Source organism: Boleophthalmus pectinirostris, unplaced genomic scaffold (genome assembly GCF_026225935.1).
Source record: "Boleophthalmus pectinirostris isolate CB_2022bp ecotype Guang Dong unplaced genomic scaffold, ASM2622593v1 HiC_scaffold_18, whole genome shotgun sequence".
Classification (NCBI taxonomy): Eukaryota; Metazoa; Chordata; class Actinopteri; order Gobiiformes; family Gobiidae; genus Boleophthalmus; species Boleophthalmus pectinirostris.
Window position 1 is genome coordinate 23,095,033 of NW_026571133.1, and position 27,978 is coordinate 23,123,010.

At 38.4% G+C, this 27,978-nt stretch overlaps 4 protein-coding genes across 6 annotated transcripts; 2 read left to right on the forward strand and 2 right to left on the reverse strand.

Moving 5' to 3' along the window:
- The first annotated feature begins 808 nt into the window (after window positions 1-808).
- On the forward strand, window positions 809-4,859 carry hpse (heparanase). Its single transcript, XM_020926447.2, has 12 exons — window positions 809-1,102; window positions 1,436-1,557; window positions 2,032-2,163; window positions 2,245-2,418; window positions 2,600-2,771; window positions 3,283-3,330; window positions 3,426-3,519; window positions 3,594-3,700; window positions 3,884-3,998; window positions 4,069-4,196; window positions 4,265-4,411; window positions 4,520-4,859. The coding sequence occupies exons 1-12, from the start codon at window positions 891-893 to the stop codon at window positions 4,683-4,685; spliced, it is 1,617 nt and encodes a 538-aa protein (XP_020782106.1). The 5' UTR covers window positions 809-890; the 3' UTR covers window positions 4,686-4,859.
- Window positions 4,860-4,881: 22 nt separating this feature from the next.
- LOC110161518 (myosin light chain 5-like) lies at window positions 4,882-8,422 on the reverse strand. 3 transcript variants are annotated; one of them, XM_020926267.2, is made up of 7 exons: window positions 8,326-8,422; window positions 5,699-5,806; window positions 5,547-5,622; window positions 5,372-5,476; window positions 5,205-5,283; window positions 5,086-5,134; window positions 4,882-5,021 (listed from the first exon to the last, which is right to left on the reverse strand). In XM_020926267.2, the coding sequence occupies exons 2-7, from the start codon at window positions 5,732-5,734 to the stop codon at window positions 4,920-4,922; spliced, it is 447 nt and encodes a 148-aa protein (XP_020781926.1). In that variant the 5' UTR covers window positions 5,735-5,806; window positions 8,326-8,422; the 3' UTR covers window positions 4,882-4,919. The 3 variants fall into 3 exon arrangements, with proteins under 3 accessions (XP_020781926.1, XP_055009250.1, XP_055009249.1); XM_055153275.1 differs by lacking the exon at window positions 8,326-8,422 and adding an exon at window positions 7,232-7,331; XM_055153274.1 differs by lacking the exon at window positions 8,326-8,422 and adding an exon at window positions 5,884-5,983.
- On the forward strand, window positions 7,268-19,499 carry ppp3ccb (protein phosphatase 3, catalytic subunit, gamma isozyme, b). The gene is made up of 14 exons (XM_020926361.2): window positions 7,268-7,819; window positions 10,910-11,107; window positions 11,321-11,445; window positions 12,669-12,780; window positions 12,851-12,996; window positions 13,444-13,583; window positions 14,676-14,753; window positions 14,841-14,935; window positions 15,057-15,182; window positions 15,279-15,356; window positions 15,611-15,695; window positions 16,038-16,135; window positions 16,681-16,707; window positions 17,667-19,499. Exons 1-14 carry the CDS (start codon window positions 7,768-7,770, stop codon window positions 17,849-17,851), a joined length of 1,545 nt encoding a protein of 514 aa, XP_020782020.2. The 5' UTR covers window positions 7,268-7,767; the 3' UTR covers window positions 17,852-19,499.
- A 1,075-nt stretch (window positions 19,500-20,574) lies between these two features.
- On the reverse strand, window positions 20,575-27,756 carry dmtn (dematin actin binding protein). The gene is made up of 16 exons (XM_055154085.1): window positions 27,615-27,756; window positions 26,051-26,099; window positions 25,684-25,764; window positions 25,434-25,577; window positions 25,315-25,359; window positions 24,342-24,444; window positions 24,205-24,249; window positions 23,987-24,121; window positions 23,817-23,908; window positions 23,556-23,661; window positions 23,436-23,491; window positions 23,086-23,128; window positions 22,999-23,006; window positions 22,355-22,417; window positions 22,186-22,266; window positions 20,575-21,931 (listed from the first exon to the last, which is right to left on the reverse strand). Exons 2-16 carry the CDS (start codon window positions 26,057-26,059, stop codon window positions 21,818-21,820), a joined length of 1,125 nt encoding a protein of 374 aa, XP_055010060.1. The 5' UTR covers window positions 26,060-26,099; window positions 27,615-27,756; the 3' UTR covers window positions 20,575-21,817.
- Between the last annotated feature and the right edge of the window lie 222 nt (window positions 27,757-27,978).

Sequence of the window (27,978 nt, forward strand, 5' to 3'; positions counted from 1 at the left end):
CTGGCAGATTGACAAACTGACCTGTAAAGCTGGTCACATGATCGACTGGGAGCTGGAGTCATTTGTCACAGTGAGGGACAGGAGGACACTGGACAAACTGCTCTCTATCATGGACACTCCTGCTCACCCACTGCACCAGACTATAGAGGCACAGAGGAGCTCATTCTCCAACAGGCTCCTAGAGCTCTACTCAAACAGTGAGAGTTACAGGACTACATTCCCACCATGCTCCACAGAACTGTACGACTCACCCTTATGCTATGTATGTATGTATGTATGTCCTGACAATCATCAATATCATTGTTGCATTGTCTTCCTATAACTTCTTGTATATAGCTGTGATTTTATATTTGATTGCTTATCAATTTTATTTTGACTTGTACATTTACATTTATATAATTATGCCTTATTTGACACCTTTCTCTTGCTATCTCTTTTTCTACTTATTTAGAATGTATTATTAGCATTTATATTTTGTTATTATATCATATTATATTGTGATGTGTGAGCTACTGTGTCCAAATAATGTCCCATGTGGATCAATAAAGTTTGTCTAAGTCTAATGATGTGTTGCGTGTCTTTGATCACCACAAGCTGTCCGACTGACCAGATCTTTGTCAGATTTCTCTCTCTGCACAATTCAAAACAGACATAAATGAAAAACTTTTTGCAGTCAACGCGCAATTTGTAAGCCTTCACCCTCTGACCAGAGGGTAGCTGGTTCAAGTCACTTCGGCCTGACCAAATTCCTATAGTGACCCCTGGTGGCGTAGTTTTTTGTCTGTTGTGAAAATGAGTTGAGCCTACAAGAGCAATGAACATTCAGGAAGTGTACTCTTTTATGTCACGTACTTAACGTGCGAGCACTATGTATTGGACTCAGTGAAACCATGAAGGCTGTCATTGCGATCGTTTTTGTGCTTGTCTTGTGTCCGTCTGAAGAACTGGACTTCATCAAGCAAAGACACTTTTTCACCAATTCAGAAAATGTAGCAATGAAGGTGGATTTATCCCGAGTGGTGCGGCGAGTGGATCCGCGTTTTCTATCTCTCACCATAGATGCCAGCCTGGCTTCCGATGAAAAGTTCATGAATCTTTTGGGGTAGGTGACTCAGGTAGACTAATGTGTTCTCTACTCTTTAGTGTTAATCCTGTAACCTGTACTGCACTAGACCTTTCATTTTCCCATTAGTGTGACACTCTAAAGCAGCTTATGTCTTCCAATTTCCTCTCTGGGGATTGGCATTCTGGTCAAATATGACACAAACACCATGATCCTTTTTGTAGTAGCCTATTAATACGCAACAGTGAAGGCTCATTTTTCCTCATAGCGTACAAATGGAAGCCATGTGAATTTATTTTGTAGTCTTTGTGGAGTACCAGAGAACAGCTTTTGTTTTGTTGTAACTAATAACTAGTTCATTATTTAATCCAGATCTCCAAAGATAAGAGCACTGGCAAGGGCTTTATCTCCAGCCTTTCTGAGGTTTGGTGGGACAAGGCAGGACTTCATGGTCTTCACTCCTCAGGATGTTTGGGGCTCAAAGGTTCCTCCAGGTAGATATTATCATCTTGTTTTGCTTCCAAAGAAGCAGTTTGTTTGACACTGGCTTGGAAAGGTTAACATGCACACCAAAATCATATTATCTGATTTCTGGACCTTTAAAATTAGTTAGCCTTAAATGAAATGAAATGCAAAATCTGATCTGAGTAATCAGTGCAACCAAGATCAAAAATAAGTCAGAAGATTTAGCTGTTTACATGCTATTTAAGTAGTCTTAAACTTCAAAAGTTCATCATGATCAGATTTTGAGTGTACAGCGCATGTAATGACAGACACTTCTGTGTGTTCACTACACACTTGAGCCCAAACCCAAGGTTGTGTTCTACCTGTTGTTTTGTAGGCTTGTCTAGACCTGGCCTAGACTAGGTGTAGTTCTGGGTTAAGTCACAATTTGTATGTGTAAATTCAAAATGTGTGTAAAGCTCCCTGAAAAGGATTATACTTGTGTTGTATATATTGTGTTGCAGCTGCAGATGTGTGTGACAACAATGTGCTGCCCTCTTGGCTGGAAGACAAGCTGAAAAAGGATTGGGTCCAGCAGCAAATAATCCTAAAGAGAGAGGACCTGCAGAGAAAGTATAGAAAAGTTAAATTCACAGGTCTATGTCATGACTCTATCTAAACATTGTATTTGGCTTTATGAAAGCAAATGTAACTCATTCAGTTATACATTGCTGTAGAGGCTACAGTGGACCAGCTGTACACTTTCTCTAACTGCTCTGGGATGGAGCTGATTTTTGGACTCAATGCTCTGCTCAGGACAGCTGACAACCACTGGAACAGCTCCAATGCACAGGCACTTATGCACTACTGTGCATCCAGGCAGTACAAGATGTCATGGGAGCTGGGCAATGGTAGGTCACATCACTCAAAGACAGTTCAGATGACAACAAATAATAACAAATAGCAACAAAAGCAAACAAATTAACATGGTTGAACATCATGAAACTTCCTCATATCACAACTAGGTATACCAACTCTCATATGAGTAGACCATTGAGAGGCGTGAGCATGGACTTGTTTTTGCTTTCACAGAGCCAAACAGCTATGAGAAGAAAGCAGGCATTAGAATCGATGGCTTCCAGCTGGGACAGGATTTTGTCCGCCTCAGAATGATAATGTTAGAATCTAAATTCTACCAAAAGTCTGGATTGTATGGCCCAGATGTTGGGCAACCCCGGGACCACAGAATAGACATACTGGAGGGGTGAGTTTGCAATATGTTAATGAAGAAGTAGTGCCTATCAAAAAATTATTTGTAAATGAACCAATATTAACCCCAAAACAAACTCAAACAGTTCAAGTTCAAGTTGGGTAAGTGCACAAATTTTCTGGTGTCCAAAAGCTCAGTGTTTTGCTTGGAATGTTCCAAAGTGTGGCATACAATACAATCCTTTTATCTCCACAAAGACAAGCAGGTGTGGCCACCAGGCCAGTTATTATTTAGGAATAGAAAGTAGTTGCATAAATTTAAGAAAATTGTATCAAAATGTTCCAGGTACACGAAAAAAACGACACACCTTTAATATTCAGTCTGCATACTTATTACAAGTCGACAGTTCAAAAGAGCTTTGTGTTGAGACTCTAGTTTGTGGTTGAATTTTATGTCACATGGGAGTAGACTAAGTAATTGTTTAACTTGGTTCACATGACTTCATAATGCAGTTGTGTGGAATGAAGAATTATGTGTCCTCACGCTGTTGTAATTTCTGCTGTAGGTTTTTACAGAGTGGATCTGAGGCAATTGATGCTTGTACATGGCACCAGTGAGTATGAATTGGCTTTCCCCATCCAAAATAAAATACATAGCAAGTAAACATCAAACATGTACATACTATGTTTCTGAGCTGTTTTTATACAGTTATTATGTGAATGGAAGAGACACATCTTTGGAAGATTTTCTGGACCCTCAAGTTCTCGACACTCTGACCTTAAAGACAAATGAAGTCTTGCAGGTAATAGTGTGATAAGAGGTGATGAAAGGTGTTGAGTGCCACATTCAATCACTAAACATGTAGTTTTGGTTTAGAAAGTGAAACAGGCATCACCACAGAAGAAAGTATGGCTTGGAGAGACTAGTTCAGCATATGGAGGAGGCGCTTTGGGACTCTCTGACACATTTGTTGCTGGTTTTATGTAAGTCCAAATTATGTACAAAAATATGTACATAACATTATGTTTCATGGGTTACTAACTGCACCTCTGGTCATGTCTTATGGCAGTTAAAATACATTGTCAGCTGTAACTTTAATACTGTATTTTAGTTTTGCACAAAGAACATTTTGTGAAGCATTGGTTTGATATATTTATTTTGTAAAGGTGGCTGGATAAGTTGGGCCTTGGGGCCAAACTGGGTTTGAATGTAGTCATGAGGCAGGTGTTCATTGGTTCTGGGAGTTACCACCTTATTGATGACAACCTTGACCCCCTTCCTGTAAGTCCTGTACTGCTATATTTTGTACTTTACCAATTACAGATGATAATAATTGATTTGTCCACTGTAGGATTACTGGTTATCTGTTCTTTACAAGAGGCTTGTTGGCCAACAAGTGTTGTCAGTGAAAGCATTTGGCAACTACACACTTTTTTCCAAAAGAGTTCGGCTTTATTTGCACTGCACAGACAAAAAAAGGTATTTTGCATGTATAATCTAGACAGTAAAAAGTAGTGTACTTTTCTGACATACTTGATATTCTATAGTTCCACTAATGGAGCAGTGACACTAATAGCGATGAACCTGAATCACAAGGCAGTGATGGTCTCAGTGCCTGCACACATGGCATCCAGCACAGTGGTGGCTTTTGTCCTGGAGTCTGACCAGAGTGGAGAGGAGGGACTCTGCTCCAGGTGCCAGTGGATTTCCTCGATATAATTATTGAGCTCTCTTCCCATTTTAAAAGCTTTTATTTTACATGTAGCAACTAAGCACCATGGTCTGTCTGTTTATGTTTACAGATCTGTTAAGCTAAATGGAGAAGTTCTGAAGATGGTGGATGACACAACTCTCCCAGATCTTAAAGGAGTTGCTCTACCTCCTTCAGATCATGTCCAGCTACCTGCCTATTCTTTATCCTTCTTCGTGTTCAGCGATGTCAAGGCACAAGCATGCCTGTCACCCTAACAGACAACAGGTTGTTGATCACTACATTTGTGCACGGGGTAATGGTTTTCATCACTGTAGTACTAATACTTGAAGTTTTTTGCTTTTCATTTTGGAGAGGTCGTGTACTGTATTTTATTTACTGAAATGTTTATTTTGTTTTTAAGAAAATAAAATCAATAAGTCTTGGTGGTATATATTGTGTCTATAGTTTTATTGATAATTAGTTAGAAATAATAACTTGTTATTACATGTCTATTCTTCTTGCTCCTCCCCATGTGTGATAATGTAGCACAGAGATTTGTAGTCCAGGTTGCCAGCAGGGTCGATATTTGACGATTGGAACATTTGATTGACCTGCAAGTCAATGGGGTTTATTAGTACACAAGTAAAATCATATAAAATGGCCAGTCCTTTTTACCTCCTCCAACGAAAACTTGTCAGCTTGGGTCATCAGTAAAGTCTGCAGTCTTTAGCACAAATATTGTTTTTTAGTGTAAAGTCATCACATTAAATTAACAACATGCTGTGTCAACATACTCATCTTTATGTATGAAACCCTTGGCATCTGAATCAAATAACTTAAAAGCATTTAGGATGGTTTCCTCAGCATCAGTACCTGCACAAACACAAAATTGATATATACACACACATACCTTTTTTCCCCACATTTTCACAACCTCTGATAAGACACTGAATGATCTTACCATGCAGCTTTTCTCCAAATAGATTAAGAAACATTGTGAAGTTGATGGGTCCAGTTGCTTCCTTTAACATGTCTTCAAGTTCATTATCCTTCACATTGAGCTTACCTTCAAAACATACTTTCTGGGTTATTTGTTAGGTAACAGATTATTCAATTGTTACAATACAGATACAGACCTAATGATGCATATGTGTCCTTCAGGTCTTCTTTATCAATGAATCCATCTCGATTTTGGTCAATTAAAGTGAAAGCCTATGAAAAACGTGAATTTTAACTGATGTATCTTGCATATATGAAATAAGATTTAAAGACTCAAATAAGATTTTACCTCTTTAAACTCTTGGATTTGGGTTTGTTCGAACATGGAGAAAACATTGGATGATGCTCTCTGGGCTCTTTTGGCACCTCCTTCCTTCTTCTTTGTCTTTCTGCTGGCCTATAGTAGAACAACATATAACATCCAAATAAATAGCTTACTTAAATGCATACAAATATAATGATCCAGAGACATACCATCCTGAAAGCGTTACTACCAGTGCAATAGACTGATGCAAAAGGATCTGAGAACACGGAGTTTAAATACAACAGCTGTCTTGGACTGGGACAGAACATGTGCTGCACATTTGAATGAAGCTCTGTCTTAGGGGAAATGTAATCTAAATGGGACCCCCCAAACGGGCCAAGATCACCATACATGGCCAGTATCATCAGAGCCTGACAACTGCTGTCCTTAAACCAGTTAAACGGTTTCTATTTACAGTGTTATGCACTCATTAGGTGTGGGCAGAGATATCTTAGATTCCTTTTCATTAAAGACACCCTCTACTTTATAGTTTTGTTTGTTTGTGTGTTTGTTTGTTTGTTTTTATGAAGCTGTTTAGCAAAAGAACCTTTTGTGAACATACAATAACAATAACAATAGCAACAATATATCTACATATCTAATTGCATTACAACAATACATATACCACTTTTCTCCTCACTAAACTGCAAAGCTGTGAGGAAAAATCTTCTGTAGGCCTATAGGTTTAGGCTATATCTTTGTAACTGTAGCTCAGTGTTTTGTGCTTAATATACAGTCCTCCTGGTTTTACTTTCATTTACAGAGAACCTGTGTAGGCCTATTGAGAATATAATTTAATAAAAGGAATCTAAAAAACAATCAAACAAAAAAGGACCAAGACCTGTAATATTATGAATAAATAGGCTATGAGTTCTTCCATGAGTGGAAAGTTTTGGTTTTCACATCAATATGTCTCAACTTTAAAGTAAGTCAGGAAATATAAGGACATACATATAAAATATCCTTGTATCTCAACGTTGTCATGAATACTACGTGCCACAGGGAGGTGCTATGCTATTGTTAACATGGATGGGTTGTAGCGTCCTTTGCAGAGTCCCATACCATTTGTTCTTTTATCTTGAAATTACAACAATATAACAATGTCATACCCAACTAACGTTCTGGGGAGGTTATTTTTAAGACATCAGAATGTTTCCTGAAAGTTACCTTTGGCTATTTTGGAAAAATTTATAACGGTTGTGCAACTTTATTTTTGGTTAATGTTACTCCTTTAGATCCAAGCTACTACTCCTCTGGGAAACGATTGAATATTTGGTTTCCTAAACTTTTTGGGAAAGTCATGTCAGTCAAGTCAGACATGATCTTTAAATAACGTTCAGGGAACGTTAATTGGGTTAGTTACAAACTAATCTTTCGGGCTAACGCGCCCTGTTTGGTGGGTAAAATAAGTAATAATAATCAAATGTTTTGCATAATTTACTGCCCCCATAGTACCCCATACCGTTTCGCATGAGGAGACCATAGAAGGAGGAGACCTGTATAGTAAAGTAAGTTTACCTTAAATACTACACTACCCACAAACCCACGCTCTGAGCCATGTTGTAGGAAATCCGCTTGCGGCGGATTATTGTAATCCGACAGGGGTCTGAACGACACATCGGATCACGACATAAAGCAAAGCCCGGCGGCCTGTGACAGATGCACCTCGTCCAAGAGTAAAAGGATAAACTTGAGTTATGATCTGACGCACTGCTCTGTACTTCTTGATTTGGTCATCCGCGCTCCCGGGACTGTTTCCTGGACCCGTGCACTTCTCCCCCGTCAAGTGACAGCGATTTAGCATCACTGCACTGTGCTGCAGCGAGCACAGGCGAGGCTGTAATTTGTTAGTAAAGGAGATCTCCCCTCTCCCTTTCCTTGTCAATTCTAAGTGCAGCCCGAGCGGCTCGTCTGTGGCACACTGCAGCGGGCGCTGCAGAAACTCCGCTAGCTACCGCGGCTAGCTCACTCTAGCTAGCGCGGCTAGCTAGAAGGAATTCATCAAGTTTAGATAGGAATTCAGCTAATTGGCCACCAACTGTCCCGAGCAGAGAATGTCGACGAAAGACCAAAACAAGCTCTCCACCATAGAACGACCCATCAAAGGTTTGTGTTCAATAATTTAAGGTTGATCTTGACCAATTCTGTTGGTGCAGGAAGTTCACCCACTTTGCCAAATATTGCAGTGAGTTGAAAAGCTCTGCGAAATGGCAAACCCAGTATCATCACTCAAATGTGCGTCTATAGCCGGGACCCGATGGATGCGTTTGTTTTATTATCTATGCATGGTATTTACATTGTCATTCTGATTATAGGTAGTAGCATTATGGCAACACTAATGCCAATCCTACAGTTTATTGAACCAGCCGTTTTACTGATTCTCAATTACATGAAATGCCATCTCCGTGTTTTAATCGACGTCCATTATACCAGTTACAAGTTTTTAAACGCATTTTTTTTACTTTGTATTTTTTTGACTCAGTGGTGGTCGATGTAAATCATTCAATCACTGGATTAAGAGGACCTAATAGAGCTAATTAGACTTGTCTGACAAAGCCAATCAAGAGTTTACACCGACCCGGTATAAGTGACAAGACGTTTAGCGGATTTACCTTAGCAGTTAAAACGCTCTTCGAAATCCTCCTGCCGCATTTTTAAGATCAAATCTGTCCAATGCCTATGTATCCCTTTAAGGATTGTTCAATGTGTTATAGAATCTAAATTGGTTGGCATCTGCATGGTGGAAACGGGAAACCATAAACTGAGCCTAATTTAGAAATTTCATTGTCCACATTGTTCAAAAATAAGTTTTCTGTTGGTGATGTGAAACTGAGTTATGCATTTGCTTAATACATTACAACATCAACATTAATAGCCAATTTACGTGAGAGAGAGTTGTATAGGCATGCATTTTTTTGTCATGCCTTGGTCTTGTGGCTTAATTTGACTTTTTGAGTCCTGCATGCCGTTTAGATTTTTGGGATGTGCGCGTCTTCTCTTTAATTGAATCACTCTGTCCATTTGCAATGGCTGGTATTGTAGTTCCCTCTTTATTCTTGATGAATTGACCACAGGACCAGACAAGGCTCTGTCTTTATGTGATAAATCAAGGTGAATGGGGCTAATTAAAGGTGCATTGCACAACTTTTCTGTTGGAGGGTCCTTTACCTGCTTGTCTCCATGGAGATGTCATTGCTCTGCCTGGAATGTTCCATAGTATGACGTTAAACAGCTCTACACATTTATTCAATTACAGGTGGTTTTATACCTCAAAAACAGGAGTTACTTCCCACAGATCTGATCTGTAACTTGGTGTGGTTTGGTCTCAATGAAGATGTAAAGGTTTAATACCATACTGTGAAACATTCCAGACATCTCAATGGAGAAAAGCTTTTGATGGACCATCCACCAAGAAAGTTACACAATGCACCTTTTAAGTAAGAATTAGTAGTAGTAGTAAAGCTCTTTTATACATTTAGATTTAAAATTGTTGCTTTCTTTCCTTCCATTGAAGCAACACAAAATAACAAATACCATTTACCACTCTTCTTGGCAGACGTCTTTCTCCAAACTACTCACACAGTTGAGACACAAGCTTGATTATATTCTAGCTACTCATAGATGCACGTTTAAGACTGTGTTTTGCATAGTTTTGGGCCAGTAGTGGTGGTGTGTGTGTATATATAATTGAAACATACAGTCCTTGTTTTGTTTTATATTTGATTGGCTTGTGACCGTATGATATTTGACCAGTCAGGGCCTGCTCTGAACAGGAAAAGAAGATTGCCTGCTCTCTTCTTAAATACATTTATATGCTGTGGCATCCTAGAAAAGTATTTATCTGTCATCATATGCACATTTAACTGTGTACTCTGCAGGTGGAAATATTGGGCCTAGTTAGCAGCCTGAGTTTACTTAAGCTGATTACATTGGAAGCTGATGCAATGGAGTATTTTAGCATAGCTCTGAAGAAAATTTTCCTAGCTCCATACAGCCAATAGGAAAACACTCATCTCTTTCTTTGATCACTTAAATACAACAACCTATACTATGTTTTAACAGGCTATTTTTTTTCCTTCTTTTGGGTACTTGTTTCTTCAAGACAGCATGACTACACAATCTTTATAAAATCCCTTTACTGCATAAATTGTCACTGCCATTTAGGGTAGCCTCCCTCAACTGACATTCAAAAAACAAACAAAATTAATTTACAAGCCTTCTACAAGTTATTTCTTCACTACCTGTGTGAAGGCAGAAACATTTTGTTTAGAAATGTGGCTTATTTTGGCATTTTGCCTCAGGCCTTATTCCAGTGTATCTCATTGTCTTGTTCTAGCCTTGACATGCCAAGTCTTGTTAAAACTTTGAAAGTGTTCTCATAATTTAGATCGTGAAAATACTAGACAACTCATTTTTTTCTGGTGATGTCTGACTAATACAAAAAGGGCAGGCTGATCAGGATACTCAGTGTTCTTGGTCAGTGGTTCACAACCTTTTACGACTACGATCTCTGTTTCACCCATGAATGCGTTGGCAATTCTAATGTCGCCCCTCTCCTACCTGAGAAGCTATTGTCCTTTAAGGAAAACAATTTGTTTTCTGGTTAATAACAATGTTATAGAACAATAATTATAAAATTTTATAAAATACCTTATAGAAGCAATTAACATGCCACTCCCCCTTATCAAAATTCACACAGTCTAGTCTACTACCTCTTTTCTATGAACCCCTGGGTACCCCTAATAATCTTTGGGGATCCAAATTTGGGTCCTGATCCCTACGTTGGGCATGACTGGACTAGTTGTTTCGTAATATACATACGCAAGTTGTAGCAAGGCACTGCTTTAAACATAAAACATTTTAATGAGGCAACTTAAAAACATAGAACTAAATCACATAGTTACAGGACATTGTCTGCCCTTTATCTGGAGCTAAGTTGAAGGAACCAGTGACTGAGAGAGTTCCACTCCTGGACACACACTGACCTGTGAATGCTCAGGACAAAAATTGTCTTTAATTAAAATATTGGTTCAAAGATGAGAACACATATCACGTTGAAATGAAGGCTGTGAACAGCTACAGATGATGATGCGGTTGTATATTACTGTTTGGTGTATATTTGTGGAGATGTCATTGACTTGTCTCCAATTCCTATGTCCTGCTTATGCTTTCAGTCTTATTGTGTTGTTTGTTTAGCGGTGCCATATCCTCCTGGTAACCGCCTGACGGTCAAAGACCTGTACGTGGATGGAAGGCCCAGCGTAGAGACGCTCAAGGCCCATTTGGTAAAAGAAGGTCGTCTGGAGGAGGAGGCAGCTCTGCGAATCATCAATGAAGGAGCCAGCATCTTGCGCCAGGAGAAGTGCATGCTGGAAGTCGAAGCTCCTATCACAGGTGAGACAGATAGATCCCAGTCTCTAAACACTTAAGAAACACAACTGAATGTCAGGTGTGAAACTGACAGTTTTAAGACAAATCCACCCTTTTCTCAGTGGAACTATACTATTCTGCTGTAGCTTTTTCTGGCATGTGGCTTCTCCTATTGACTATATTTTGTACAGTATATATATATTAGTTAATGAGGGTAATCTTTGTCTTCCATGTTAGTGTGTGGAGATGTCCATGGACAGTTCTTTGACCTGATGAAACTCTTTGAGGTGGGCGGCTCCCCCAGCACCACCCGGTACTTGTTTCTGGGAGACTACGTTGATAGAGGGTACTTCAGTATTGAGGTAGGAGCCACAGTCTGTGTTTGTATTTGTGCATGTGCCATATAATTTGACATTTGGGAGATATCTGGTGTTGAGCACGAGCTGCTTCTGAGCCCATCTTTAAATAGTGGTCCACATACACTCCCACTGACACACTATGAGCAGACAGTTGTCTTGAATATTGCCTGCAGGCTGAGTTTGTTCCATTTCCAAAACAATCAAAAGGGAGGATCGTTTCTGCCTGTGAGTTCTCTAAAGAGGGGGTCTTTTTAGCTATAGATGGCATTGAAATGTTGGTGGTCGCTCTCATGCTTCTATGTTGGGATTTGTGGAAAGCTTGTGGCAGGACGGGGAATCCAAGCCAAGGACAGGGAATCCAAGCCAAGGACAGGGAATCCAAGGACAGGGAATCCAAGGACAGGGAATCCAAGGACAGGGAATCCAAGGACAGGGAATCCAAGGACAGGGAATCCAAGGACAGGGAATCCAAGGACATCAGGGAATCCAAGGACAGGGAATCCAAGGACAGGGAATCCAAGGACAGGGAATCCAAAAGAAGTACAGTGAATCCAAATGAAATATAACAAAGGCCCCAATAACAAGTTTTTCACATTTACCAGGAATGCAAATACATTTTGTTATCTGATACTTAAATGTACATTTTTATTATTATTTTTTATTTATATGATTACTGATTTCAGTGTTGAAATGCACAGAAATAGTGACTCAAAATAGACATGGACATGTCTAACAGACCTCAACTCACTGTCAGGAGGATGGTACAGTGAGTGGGGTTTTAGGGTCAGAAAGTCTTAAACTACAACACAAAGCAGCCTACATAAATCAGCAATATATATTTGTAACATTTTGGCAACAATCACCACAAGTGGGATTTCAGGAAACAAAGCTAAAACTACAACTTAAGCTTTGTTTCCTTAAATGCTTTTAGTCTATTTTGGTGCTGGAGGAAATCAGATGGGAGACAGATTTATTAAGATTATTGCTCTTGCAGGAGATAAATTCCTAGGCATCCTTTTAAAATAAATGGCATATGGTAAATATTCGTGCATTGTAACTTAGAATTTAAATATTAGTAAATATAATAAAGAATTTCTGATCCCTCAGCCAAAAAAAAGAAGGGTTAAATTTGGCTGAAGTTGGATCTTTCAGCAGAATCATAATCCAAAATATACATCAAATCTCTCAAAGTCTTTATTGTAGTCTGATGATTGTGCCTCTTCCAGTGTGTGCTGTACTTGTGGGCCCTGAAGATCAACCATCCCAACACGCTGTTCCTCCTCAGAGGCAACCACGAGTGCAGACATCTCACAGAATACTTCACCTTCAAACAGGAGTGTAAGTCTTTTTGGTCAGAGAATGTTTGTAATGGAGTAGAGGCATGTTTCTCACATTTTGTCTTCTTTAGGTAAAATAAAATACTCTGAGCGTGTATATGATGCATGTATGGATGCATTTGACTGCTTGCCTCTGGCTGCACTCCTCAACCAGCAGTTCCTTTGTGTGCATGGAGGTCTGAGCCCTGAAATCACCTGCCTAGGTGATATACAAAAGGTACCTCTCCAGTACACATTATATTGTTTAGCCAAAGATAACAAAGTATAGTGTTTGCAAAAGCATCTTGATTATCTCTTGTGCTGATGTTTTGAACACATGTCCTGATGCCAAGTTCAATACAATTAAATTCAATACAAAAAGTTGATTTTGTATTTATTATTTATTATTATTATTATTTTATTTAAGTATAATCTACTCTGAATGTAAGTTACAACTCTTACATCTCAAACATTCACTTAAGAGTGGTATCAGGACATTGTTTTTGTTTAATTGTTTTTACGTAGCAATATATATCTGGGATGTTAGGTACCCAAGTGTGCATGGGTAATAAAAGCAAAAAGAGACATTAAGTTAGAAAAGCACCCATTGTCTGCTCTTCATGTTTTTTTTAAAGGACAGCTGTTTGCTGCATGGTTAATAGTTTTGTATGTGTTTTGTGCTCAGCTGGATCGCTTTAAAGAGCCACCTGCGTTTGGACCCATGTGTGACCTGCTCTGGTCTGATCCTGGAGAGGACTATGGCTCAGAAAAAACCCAGGAACATTTTTGCCATAACAGTGTCAGAGGCTGCTCTTATTTCTACAGGTGCCACTCAGCTTTGTAATTCCCTCACTCTGTGCTTTTGTATATATGTTATGACATTAAAAAAAGATGATTAATTAGAGAAAGATATGATGCCCAATGTTACATGCTTCAGTGTGAGAAGCGGAACACTGTAAATAGGCAATTACCCAATTACAGCATTTCCTAATCTTTGGTAAAGATTCATTCTGCCTTCAGTTTGAACCTTATAACTAGCTATTCTTTGGTCAGACAGGAGAGTTTGTTTACCTGTTGTACATGTTTCAGTTACTCCCTGTAGCTTTCCTCAGAAGTGTCACGTGATGACACAGTGAAGTGACTTTTAGGCTCCTTTACTTTGTTTTGACACATAGTAGGGGAAGGTTAGACCCCCTGCAGTCTGATACCTTCTCCATGACTGCATTCTAAGTGTCTGACAAGATGTACACTCTCTCGTCACGGTTTATGCTCCTTGGACCTTTTTTGCGGATCCTGATGGCCTTCCTGATCTAGTGGTGGTATGCACAGATGACCCAGGGATTTTTCCAGTCTATGATGTGGTTTTGTCTCTTGCAGCAGTCAGATATGGCAGATTTCAGATTGTCCTCTTCTGCGTGTTCTTTGATTGCTCTTGTTTGTCTGTTAACTGTTTCCTTTTCACACTTTTTAATGAACATCAAAAAGAGTGTGAAAAGGACTCTTCTAGGATAGGCTACAGGAAGTAGCCGAAACATGTAATGCAGATAAACAAACTCTCCTGTCTGACTAAAGAATCACTAATTATAGGCATTTCCTAATGCCCACTATTGATTACCACTTAGTTTAGATTTTTTATTTGGCTCTATGTGGGCAGATGTTTCCTTTGGGGCAGGGGTCAGGCTTGTCCTCGACTAATGGCCAGTGCTACGGCAAATCTGGCACCATATTGATCCCCTGTTCTAGTTAATTTTGAAACACAGTCCATCCAAACTCCAGAGATGGAATTGAAATGTCACACTTAATTAAAAAAACTGCCTCTGACTCAATGGTATGAAAATGTGTCACCAGGATATAAGTACTGCATAGTTTATTACATAGAAGTAAACTGATCAATAAATGGAATTTTATTCTCTCCAGTTACCCAGCAGTATGTGACTTCCTGATGAACAATAATCTTTTGTCTGTAATACGAGCACATGAAGCACAGGATGCAGGGTGAGTGGGAGTAATGACCACACCACACAAATACTGAACAGTTGTTTATCTAAAAGATGGAATTGACTGTGCTATTTGTGTTGCCAGGTATCGAATGTATAGGAAAAGTCAAACAACAGGCTTCCCCTCTTTAATTACCATCTTTTCTGCTCCTAACTACCTGGATGTATACAACAACAAAGGTACAACTCTGAGGGACTGAAACCATGGAAACGCTTTGGGAAACCTTAGCAACAGAGTCTATTGGCATGTATTTTGAAAGGGAGATGTGAACAATTTGTTCTTGTCTTTGTTTGTCCATAGCTGCGGTTCTCAAATATGAGAATAATGTTATGAACATCAGACAGTTTAACTGTTCCCCTCATCCATACTGGCTGCCCAACTTTATGGATGTTTTCACCTGGTCTCTACCCTTTGTGGGTGAAAAAGGTAAGCAATGTAATCAACTTCTGGATGTCTGTTTAACATATGGTCATAACTGCTACAACCATTCAGTGGCATTGTTGTCATGTATTTGTGCTTCAGTGACAGAGATGTTGGTGAATGTTCTTAATATCTGCTCCGATGATGAGCTCATGTCAGAAGGAGATGACACATGTGAAGGTAAGACAACCTTCACATTTACATTCATTTTCTTTTCAACTCTTAAAGTCTGAAGCATTAGCTCTGATTCTGGATACTTTTTTTTTTTTAATAATTATTGTTGTTGTTATTAACAACAATAACAATATATGCCATTTTTATTGATGGTTTGTTTCATGTTTTGCCTTTGTGCTTTAATTATGTTTTAATTAGGAAAGTAAAAAAATCCAACTTGTTATATTTGTTATAATTGTTTTCCCAAATTCTGTTCTCAGGCGGTGCTCCAGCTGTGCGAAAAGAGGTGATCAGAAATAAGATCAGGGCCATTGGAAAGATGGCCAGAGTCTTCTCTGTCCTCAGGTGTGTTATATGTCATAATAATGGGAGCATGGTTATTTATTTAATTGGTATTAATGATTATCAGTAATTTATCATTAATCAGAGTTAATTCCTTATTGCTCGTTTCCATTGCTGTCTTGCTCTACTTTTTTATAAGGTTAATGACTTTTTCTTGAATTATACTTGCCCCACTTCATTTTTTAAGTGTGTCAGAAAAAAAGCCTTCTTTTGAAAATGTGAAAGCATCAAAAAGGGCATTACACAATCATCTTTCTACAGTGTGATATGTTACACTGGTTCTTGTATATATCAGCTCTCCTTTGCCTCTGCAGATGGCTCCTAATCTATTGTGTCTTTTCCCAGAGAGGAGAATGAGAGTGTGCTGCAGCTCAAAGGGCTGACCCCCACTGGGACACTGCCTCTGGGAGTTTTGTCTGGAGGTCGACGGACTCTGCAGAGCGGTGAGTCCAAATGGAGCCAATCAGCTCATCCACTCATAGTTTACTCTTATTTCCAGTGTCTGCACGTGCACTGAACACTAACTACTGAACTGAACAACTCATTAACACAACAAAATGTAAAGTCAGATCTTGTCCATGAAACCCTCATCTCTGCCACACTGCCCTAGGTAATGATGGTAATTTAAATTGCTATACAAGCATATCATAGCATAATTCTGATGAATGTTTATCTAGATGTGTTCAATCTCAGGCTTCAAAAAACAAAAACTCCTCTCCTTAATCCTCCTAGTACAGTGTGGCTTACACTTCTAGATTGTATTGCTTTAACGTTTGTTTTAAAATGCATTGTAACTTTGATTCCAGTTTGCAGACTTTGCACCTTCTAACCTGTCATGTAGTCTTTACTAGTGTTAAATCAGAGAAGAGGGTTGTATTATCATTATCTTTAAGTGTTAACATTGACTTAACTGAATGCATTGATAATTAATGTTGCCACTTTCTCTCCATTGGTTTTGGGCATGGCACTTCTACTCACGCTTACACAGCCACCGTAGAGGCAGAGGAAGCACGAGGTATGCAAGTCTCCTTCTTTCCTTTTTTCTGTGTATGTCAGTTAACCAGATTAACTATGTAACTACATAATGTACCATACAGTAATGTGTTTTAACAATCCCTTTGTTGCTGTCTTTGATCTTGTGTCTTCTTCTAACATTGTAATTTTAATTATAAAGATATGTAAACATATTGTGTAAAGCTTAGTTATTGTATTTATTACAGTTCATGAATTTAGTGAAAAATGTTTGTATAAGCAAACTAATCAGTTCAAATTCTCATATTTTACCTTACACGCTGTCCACATTCTCTGTCAAAGTAAGTTCTGTCATGAATACACCATTCTTCTCTTGTATTGTTGGAGGACATTTAAAGTCATTGAAGCCATAGTGGCTCCACTGGAGGTCTAGTTATTATAACAACAATTAGCCATGGTTATGGTTGATTGTGATCTTTGGATGCCCTCAATTCTAATAGGACACTTTCCAAAATGATAATAGCCTCTTGACTGCATGTACAAATAAAATAATATAGTAGGAAGCATTTAGATATATTCAATCGAATCTTGATACGAGCTTGTTGCCAAACACAGCCCAAACTGCACCTTCTATTGGACAGTGAGTGTTTGATGTCTGGATTCATCAAAGACTGGAAGCCAATAAATATTAAGTTCATAAATTGTACTTTAAGGTCTAAGAATATTGTAGTGAATCTTTTTCCACTTTGCCCACTACTATTTAAGTGTGCACCTGGTACAATATGGTCTCGTCTATTCTTTTGTAAATAACAGGAAAACATTTTATTTGGTACCAACTGTCCTACTAAAGTGTTTTTAATTGGCAAGCACATTACCTCCTTTCAGTAGTTATGAAACTCAAACTGTTTCTTATTTTTATAGCTATTCAGATAAGGGCAATTATTTCTTTATGCAAATACAGTTGGGCATTGAAGTATATTTGACACTCGTTTGTTTCTGCAGCTATTCAAGGCTTTAAGCCACAGCACAAAATCCAGAGCTTTGAAGAGGCCAGAGGTCTGGACCTGATCAATGAAAGGATGCCTCCACGACGTGACTCAAAGCAAAACGAGGGTGCTTCATCTCTTAACAACCTGCCGGCCACTGCTGGACTCCCAGACAAGAACGGCACCAATGCACAGGCCTAAATCTTATAGCTCTCCCCAGTCTGTCCCTCTGCTCCCCCCCTCTGCTTCTTCTCAATCATCCCTCCTTCCTACTTACTCTCCTCTTATGCTTCCCATCTCCAACAAGAACAGGAGACGCAATGCAGAAACTTTTTGGTCCAAGTAATTTTCACTCTGCTTAATTTATTTAATCATCTCTAGGAAGTTTATCATTATAGAGACGGAACCAGGGCAAACATGTTGGAAAATGAAGCGGGTGGCCCACACGGCTGGGTTGAGCGCTAGTTGCTCCACTTTATCTTGTGTTTTTGGGGACAACATTATTCATGCCCTCTGTTGAGTGTTCTTGGCGAGGCTGGGACAGCGGGCTGTGCGCTTATTCAAATGTACTTATGCTGAGATCATGCCCACGTAAAAGAGCAGTGAAAGCACTTGATTCAAAATGAGAGCATCAATTGAAACCTCCACTGCATAAAACCATCCTTTCTTATGCCAATGATAGTGTGAATGAGCTCTCAGGAGCAAGTATTGACATTTATATGTATATTTTAATGATTTCCTCTTTTCAATGTGATGTTTTTTACAACACAGATTTTGGCATAATTATTTAGAGAAAGAAAAGGGACAAAAGAAGGAACAAAATGGAAAATGAGTGCGAAAGTTTGATCCATGCATTATTAGTAATAAATATTTGATAATGTAAGAATAAAGAATTCTTAAAGGGAAAACAATCCAGAAACTTACCCATAAATTACATAAATCAGTCTTGTGGTTGGTGGCTTATTAGAAGCCACAAAAACTGTTCATGCTCAACCCTGTTCTAAAAATAATGTGATATTGTCATTTATGGACCTTTTCCAAGCACTTGTATGTCATATTTTTTCGCCAGGTATTATGGTCTCATTGTATTTCTATTTTTCCGGTGGAAGATCTGGAAAGGTGATGCACTGAAATGCAAGCTTTTAAATCTTATGCTAATGTAGTATGGGTATAATAAACTGTTAATCTATTTTAAAATGTATGTACTCATGATGGCGTTCACTTTTATGGGAATAGCCCGAGGAGTTACAGTAGGTAGGTTGAAGGCTTGATTGTTTGCTGCCTTTTAAAAGTTCAGCTGCCTTAGTCATGTTTCCATGACAACATACCTGATGTCACCTGTCTGTCCAACGAAGCTGCATGAAGTTTGGGAAGATTGTGGAAGCAAATCTTGATTTTATATCTGATGCTTGCATTTCACTTGTGATATTTCCAGATCTGCAAACCAAACTGAATAAACTTGTTTTTACAATAAGAGAAGTTCAGATGACACTTAATTAGTCCTTCTGAACCAGAGGCAAAAATGAAAATCTTGAGGTGCATTTCAGGGGTTTGTATCTGGGGCCTGGATATATTCTTTAAGGTGTTGGGTGATAAAGACTTGGGGATTTGGGTGGGAGTGGCAAGTCCACTCTTTTTTTTCTGAAAAAAACAAACAAAAAGAAAAGAAAACAAAACAAAATAAAAAAAACATATCTCACAGAATGTACAGTAATGAAATGAATGAAATTCTTTAAAGCTGTGTTTGGAGAGGAAAAGTTTTGTTTTTTGTTGAGAACATGTATGACAAGGCCTCCAAAGGCTTGTAGATGTTTCACTCCATTCAAATAAAGAGGCGATTTAGTGCGGCTGGCGTGTGTTGAATGAGTGCTTGTGCTTGTGGTGCTCAAGGACGGGGGGGACTGTCAATCAAAGGACAGCGTAGGAGGTGTTGCTTTGTGTTACTTCATCCAGGGAGAGCGGCACTGAAAAATCACCAGCTACCTTGCTTTTATGTGTAGAGCCATATGTTTCTTAGCAACAGAAACCCTCCTCATGATTCACCTGCAGTCAGTACTTCCTTGAGTGCACAAGAAATAAATGTAGAAACAAACTATATTATCGTTAACAAAGTATATAACACATACAACAGTGAAAAAACAAAGCAACCTAAAACTGAAATACTGAAAATGGGTTGCCCAGTAGTGACATTTAAAGAGCTTATGGTTTTCATGGTTTTCTAAATATTACTTAGCTTGATGGGATGATATCTGTGGTAAATATGTATCATAGTTTTACATCAGTCAAGTGTTGATGCAGTGACAATTTAAGCACAAGGAACACTTTTTTTCTGCTAGTTTTAAACGGTCATATCAAAATGTCATACTTTAATTTGTCAAATCATAATTGTGTCAATGAGCTTTAGTCTTATTTGCAGTATGGCTGCTAGTTAACAGTTATAGAATTACCTCTAGACATTTCACATTTACTGCATGTGCAACTAGGAAGTACAATTATACATCAACAAAAAATGAAAAGAAAGAAAGAAAAAAGAAAACTGGGCCATGATTTTTTTTTTTGTAAAACCTTAAATATAATCATGTTAAGAAATGTGTAGTCTAACTTGTCATATGCACTTACATATCCCCAATTAAAATCTCAAAGAATATTTATGGACTGTACCTCATTTTAAATCCTCAGAGCACTTCACGAGTCCTTCAACATTTTATTCCACTATAGCAAATAGAAAGTGGTGATTTTACTAGTAAAACTGTGCCCAAGCTTGAAACTTAGCCTTTTTTAAACAGGTTAACCAAATTCATGTTTTTTTTTTTAATCTTAACCTATCTAAGATGCCAGCCTAATTAACCAACTAAGTCTACTGGACTTTAAGGTTTTGTATAATACATATTTTAGTTTAGAACCCACACATACTTTCACACAGCTGAAACATTAGAACTGCTTCCAGTGGTTTATTTGAGTTCTCTACATTATACAACAAAAGTTTGGACTGAATGGCATGTGATACTAAAAGAATACCAAGGAAGGCAACAGATAACGTGTGAATAACTTCCTAATTCCTAATATTCAATTCTGACACAGAAATAAACATTAAAATGCCAGTGTTGCTCATAAAATGCTGTACAAAAATAATATATACTGTAGGAACATAAATTGATATGGACTGTGTCTCTGACAACTGAGAGTACAAATGACTGTCAAATAAATAGGATTATACATTATAAATAAGAGATAGATTTACATGATAGATACACTGATTAAATGTGATTAAGGCTGTGACACTTTGGAACTGAAGCTGCATGTTGTCAAATTTGTGGATTGTGGAACACTTTGGAAATGTAATTTTCTATAAATGTCAATAGTTCTATTCAAATTAAAACACTTCATGTCTAGGCCTATACCCAAAATGATTTTGAATAATGGATGTTAAAGTTAATGTTATATTTTAGTATATGTTTCTTATAATGTAGTTAATCAAAACCCCAAATCCATTCAGATTCATTCCATTTTAAGCAGTGTTTACATTCATTTTTACATTCAGCCTCACCACTAACTGGCCAATAGTTTATTTTGCCAGAAGTCCATGATAACTGGAAAGTGTCCAGCCACCCTTGATTCCAGCACAGAAAGAAAGCAGATGACAACAGAAAACTCAATTCATGGGTTTCAAAATGTAAAAATTCATACAGGTGCCACTGCAATTAACAATAATCTGTCCTCAAAATGTTGCCTATAACAGGAAACTGAAACCCACAAATAATGATGACAATTACATGAGTAGCCTAGATTTTTGAAATAATTTCACAGAGCGTGTTCTAGACAGATCTCTATGGTACAGTAATCAAATTAAACTTAGAATGTATGTTGACTTTTCCACAATATTTAAAATGTAGTGTGCGCCTTAACTATAAAACAAAACTATGTGAGTGAGTGGCTGCAGGTGGGACAGCTATTAGCAAGTATTAGTGCAGGAGGTGAGCATTCGATCCGTGCATCCTCACTCAGGGTTAGTAGGGCCAGCTTCAGTGCACACAGTCTCATCCAGTCTCCAGGCCTTGATTGGTTAGTTACACAATGGACACTATGGGCCTGGAAATATGATTACTGGCTCTGTTTGTCGACTCTATGCATGTTTTTATCAAGTATTAATAAAGTCAGGTCACTTCTTCAGAACAGGGAAACTTTCTTCTTCAGTTCATTGCGTTTCCATAGCGACAGGCGGTCAAACTCCACCATTGGCATCCCAAAGACCTGCTCAAATTCCTCTGGAGCCAGGTGCCGCTGAGAGGATAGACACGGTGGACCATTTAACACACATGATTTCTATGTTATTAAAGATCATTTGTTCTTTTTTGCAATTGTTCTCAACTTTATATCACCTCTGTGCCAACTTGCAAAAACTTTAGGCTACAATTTTTAGAAGTAGTGGAAATACTTGTATTGTATTGTAATACTTGCTTATTTTTATTCTACATCCGTATTTAGTTTTACTGGTATTTGTTTTTATAATTGGCATTCATATCTCTCATACACACCTCTAGTCGCATGCGGTCAACACCAGGAGGTAGCTTACAGCGCCCTCTATGGGTCACAATCAGTGCTTCATAGGGATATATCTGACAGAGGACACGGAATATAGTTTTAATATGTGGCATATGACCTTACTTCTGTATTGATACTTCTGTAATACATAAATAGTCTCACCTTCTGCTCCAAGATACTTGGCAGTGAGGTTCCTCTGTCCATCCTCTCCTTACGATCTCCATTCTACAGAGCAACACACAATCAGTGTTGCAGCAAAAGTGTGAGAGTATGGTAAAGATGCACATTAGAGATTAGACTCTGTATAGGCATAATAAAAATGTGAAAAATGTCAATGAAACTGGGCTTTGTTTCAAAGTCATCAATGCAGAAGATTTATTTGCAACTCATTTGGATCAAATATTGGGTTACATGGCGTTTTCTCTGTTAAAAAGAATTGTTAAATTCATTTTCAGTGATATCTCTGGTCCCTGATTTGAAGAAGTTTTTGAGAGCTTTAGTCCATCATCCATATCCACTATGTAATAAATAGACATTACATTCTATGCTAATGGTATTGATCACTTGCCATCAAGCTCAAGAAGAAAGTTTTTAAGAAGTCTGTCCCATGTTTGCTTTACTCCATAGAAATCATATATCATACAGATATATTTTTTATTTCACATCACCTAAGTGACAGTGTTCTTGATAAAAGTAAAGACAGAACACATGCTGAAGTATGTATGTACGATGCATCAAAGGCACAGGGCAGTGAATGTCATGCACATGCCACACATACGCACACACTGTTAGTACAACACTCTTACCTGAGCAGCTGTAAAACATGAAGAGAGAAAGAATGAGCTCTAGAAAATAAACTTTTCAGACTAAGTAACACAAAACAAGAAATGTACCTGGTTGTCCTTTGTCTCCATTGGAAAACTCTGCAGACTGCATCTGTTAATACATGATTAGATGTTATGTACTGTAAGATCAATTTTAAAGAGCCCATATTACGCTATTTTCTGAAATATATTGTAATGTTGTTTCCTTATAATGTTGTTTCATTCACACATGTTTACATGTTTAACACACAAATACTGCATATTTATATTGTGTGCTACTCTCAAACTGAAAACACTCCTTCTTGTGATGTCATATGGTAATACATATGTGGCGCTCAACTGTGTGTATATATGTGTGGTAACCACGTATATCTGTATTTTTACAGTGTATATTAGTGTTTATATCAGAATGCACTTACTCTGGTCAGACCTGTGCCTGTCCGAGATGGAGACTTTGAGGCATTTGTAGACAAACCTGCAGGCAGTAAACATGTATTAAAAGGAGGTCTACCTGAGGGCTCTGAACACGTAAGTCTTACTGCCGTGCATGTGGGTTCTGTCAGGCAGTGACTGTGTCTTCCTCCGAAACTGAATGGATTTCTCCTTCTCTTCCTTCAAAATGAGACGTCCAAGATTGGACTTAATCTGAAGCCATCAGAGCAAAAAGGAGCAGGTGATCTCTTGCACTTCAGGTTTTTGTACTGTATACGCAACTACATAAATATTACTATAACATACCTCTTGTCACAAGTTTCACTTCAGTCTGAACAAAAACTTTTTAATGTACAGTAAAGTTTCACCTTTTCGAGCTCTTGCTCTTGTACAGTCTTCACTTCATCTGTGTCCTCAAACTCATCTTCCTCCAGTAGTTTTTTCTTCCTCCACTCAATCTCTAAAAAGAGCATGTATATACCATGTACAGCTGTGTCCAGAAAACCAATGTAGTGTAAGTGCAGCATGTGTGCGTTACCCATGGCAGCTAATGAGGGGGGACAGGGCCAATATTCTGTTTCTATCTTGGAAGGTTCATTGGGATCTGGCCGCTGAGCTGCAGGGAACTTGGCCGACTGAATAACTCCACTGCCCTCTGTATGCTTGCTTAGATCTGTACAGATACAGCAATCCAAGTAGGAATTGTTAAAATACAGTAAATTATAATCCAGTAAATTATAATTTACAAGTGCTCACCTTGTTTATAGATGGGAGGCTTTCTGTAAATGTTTGCTCCATTATCTACAACAAAAGAGATATATTAAATCCAAATATACAGTTCTATTCTTCTCTGAACAGTATCTCTGACTCTGATTCATCTGTGACATATATACCTGGTCTGTGAAAATGTTGTAGGCTGATCTTGCGTTCAGCCTGTAGTTGCAGCGATGATCCTCCAGGAGAGACGCTGTCACTCTCGGCTCTTTCTAATTTCACCTGAACAGTAATACGGTGCACGTGTTATGAAGTGGAACTGAGACTGGAATATTAGTGGCTTTTATGTGAAATGAAGAACACTGTTGGTTATGCATATTTTTATGGCAAGTGTAGTATATAACAATTGTTTTGTTGTCAACTGATTAAGATGGCAGTTATTCCGTTTGATTTTAAAAAATGGACCCAGAAAGTAATGTGACTGATAGACTACTATAACTACACAGACAAGTTGTGATTAAATTCTGCACAAGAAAATCAATTCATTTCAAACCAATTCATTTTTTTTCTGTTAAACAAAACAAAACAAAAAAATGCTCTTCATTGCCTGAAAATATAAAATACAGACTTTTAATCAATGCTATAAACACAGAAAAGTCGTAACTCTGCTCCGAACCACATGCTTTACTGAGAGTTGGATGTAGATCTCTCAAATAAAAAAGACCCATCATTAAGGAGCCCTATAACAAAGTGTTCAACAATGAAATTTAACCCCTGCTGTGGCTATGACAGACAGATGAAATGCACAAAAAAATTGAATCTTTGAAAGAGACAAAGCACTGGTTGTAACTTACAGAATACTCAAAAATACGGGAACAGACTTCTCATTGTTTGTTGGTGTTGTGACCTTCTGTTTCATAATAAAAAGCCAATTTCCAGTGTGTCATGTAGGGTTCATGTACTGGATATAATGAGTAATTTTGTATTCAAGAATACAAATAGAAAACATAATACAAATGATAGAAATGTACATACATAGTGGAATTTCCTCATTGTGGCCATAATTTCCCCATTGGGGGGATCAAATAAATGTTTTCTTTCATGTATTTAATATTCATCTTGGATTTGGAAACAAAAGTAACATATATTTACCTCATGGGATCTTGTAGGCGATGTAGAAGGAGGAGACTGAGATCGCTATTCATAACACACAAGTATACATTTATTATACAACTGAAACAGCCATGTGATCCAAATGTTAAGAGCCCTACTTCTCTGCGTGGGGCGTCCAGCGGCGAGAAGCTGAGGTGAGGCTGGTAAGTCATCATGTCAGGCCTCTCCACCTGCAGTATGGCTTTGTCTCTGGGCAACGCTGCCAAATCTCTGTAGCCCACCACCCGGTCATCCACACGAGCCTACACGCACGCACGCACACACACACACACACACACCACCAAACAATCAAGAGCAATTATCTAAGGAGGGAATCTAATATAAAAAAAAGTGAATAGAAATTCTTACTGTTATGCCTGTGGCTGGGGACCCTGGAGTGCTAGCGCCCCTGGAGGAGGGCAGGTTAACTGGGGTGACCCGTCCCTCCACCTGTGACGTCATCAGACACATTAAGGAAACTACAAATTTACCTTTTTATTACAAATACAGGGCAACATTTATTATTCTTTTAGTGCAAATTTTTGTTTGTTAGCTACAAAGGAATCTTTTTAGTTGCAATTTAACATTTCCGGATAAATGATGGATAGGGCAGTTAAGGTTGTAATGGGTCAATAAAAATGCATTACTTTTACAACTGAATTGATCATTTGGTAATAGGAATTATTTTATGGATTTGTATCTATAATCAAAGTGTAAAGAATGATATAACCATTACCTTCTGCATGACTGGAGAAAACCTTTTCTCTCAATGTGGTATCAGTTGGCTGAAAAAAACACACACCAAACAACCAACCAACCAAACAAACAAACAAAAAAACATAGAATGGAGATGATCAGCATTCATACTCCAAACATTAGACACATGCTGAATTTGAGGGCAACTGAAGCTCTATATTTTGAGATAACTTAATTGACAAGATTACTTATGCCAGTTTAGTTTTGTAGTTGCCAGATTATACTGCTAAATATGCAATTTGATTAATTAAACCTGTGTTTTTTTTTCTAGATGCTAAAAGACCTCTGGTATGATTTCAGAGGACTAATGGATTGTCTTGGATATTTTACTGCTGCTCTGAGCACAGATCATTCCTTTCAAACAGAAGCACCACTTCCCCTGGGCTTTAGTGAGAGGGATGGGGACAAGGAGTGTGTGTAAACCTACACTGATCAGATTCAGGCAGGCTGTTATGGAGTCTCCTCCAGGGACAGTGGCTGGGAGTGGTGGCCTGCCAACAGGAGAGGCACCTTGTGTTTAACTGTTCAAGTCTCCACAAATCTTTCGGCTCAGAGGGGAGGATATCCTCTATTTGAAGACCACCACTTCCTAGAAAGGCTCAGTCCTTCTCCAAGAGGACTTTTGTGTGGACCTCTCACTGTGCAATGTCTTTCATCTGGTCCTATCATCTCCATCCCAGGCATGCTCTTCCTCTTCCACACACCACCCCTTTCAACCTCTCTCCACTCTTCACTATGGCACTTTATCAGCAAACCCAGTCAGGCCAACGCCCAGGCCGCCCTTAACAGTTATTGCTAGGGTTATACCCCTCCCTTTACAAAATCAAAAGTACACTGCTGTGAGATGTATATTCACTTTTGTTGAACTTTAAAAAATACTATTTTCTAAAGTCCTGATACATAGGGCCTAGGGACTGATGGCACAACAGTAAATATTCTGTGCATGCATTCACATTTGAAGCAACCTCTGTGACTTATGCTTTACCTTGCTCATTTATCAAGGCTGTGAAATTATTAATCTAAAATGATAAAACACAACAACAAATTTGCATATTCACATTCATTTTCACCCAGAATAATTAGGCTATACAAACAAAACCAAATAAACCATTGAGTTAATAGGCAATTATTGTGATTGCTTTTCAAAAGGAACGATTAGACATTTGCCATTTTAGTGTGATTATTTAGCATTGAGCACAAGGAGAGAGTCCATCACAACAGCGTTAAGGTGAGATTTGTTGAGATGTTGCATGTCTATTGGAAGAACCATTTTGACCCATAGTTAGAGAATGCTGCACTAAAATGCGCCTTTATAATATTTCCAATGACCCTGACCACACCAAACACGAGTGACAGTCCTTGTCCCGCGGCCTAGTCAGTTGCCGTTCATATGGCTTGTCTGGTGCGTAATTACGCGGATAAAAAGAGGAGGGAGGCTAGGAAGCAAGTGGTACCTCATTGCGAACCGTCAGCTGTCTGTGTATTAATTCAAAATTCTGATTTACATAACTATAGCAATAACACATAAAAATATATATTCTTACCCCCAAATAACAACGAAAAAGGACGATGCGTGTTGGAGCTTTAGGTAAACGCATCCGGACCAGCCTCTCGGCAGCTAAGGACAGAGAAGGAGGAGGAGGTGGCGGAGGAGGAAGGGCAGAAGGTTGTGGCTGTGTTTCTGATATGATGTGACCACACGAGTTAAAACAAGACGAGTTTCTGTGGCTTCATACCTGGGTCATCACTATTTTTGTGACAAGAGAACAATCTGTTAGTGTTAACGTGTAGAGTCCTGATGTCTGCGTCAAAAATTCGACCAAGCAAGCAATAAATAGATATTAGGTAATACACAAGACTAAATATGTAGACTGATAATTACTTTCCTAAGCCAGTTGCATTAACACA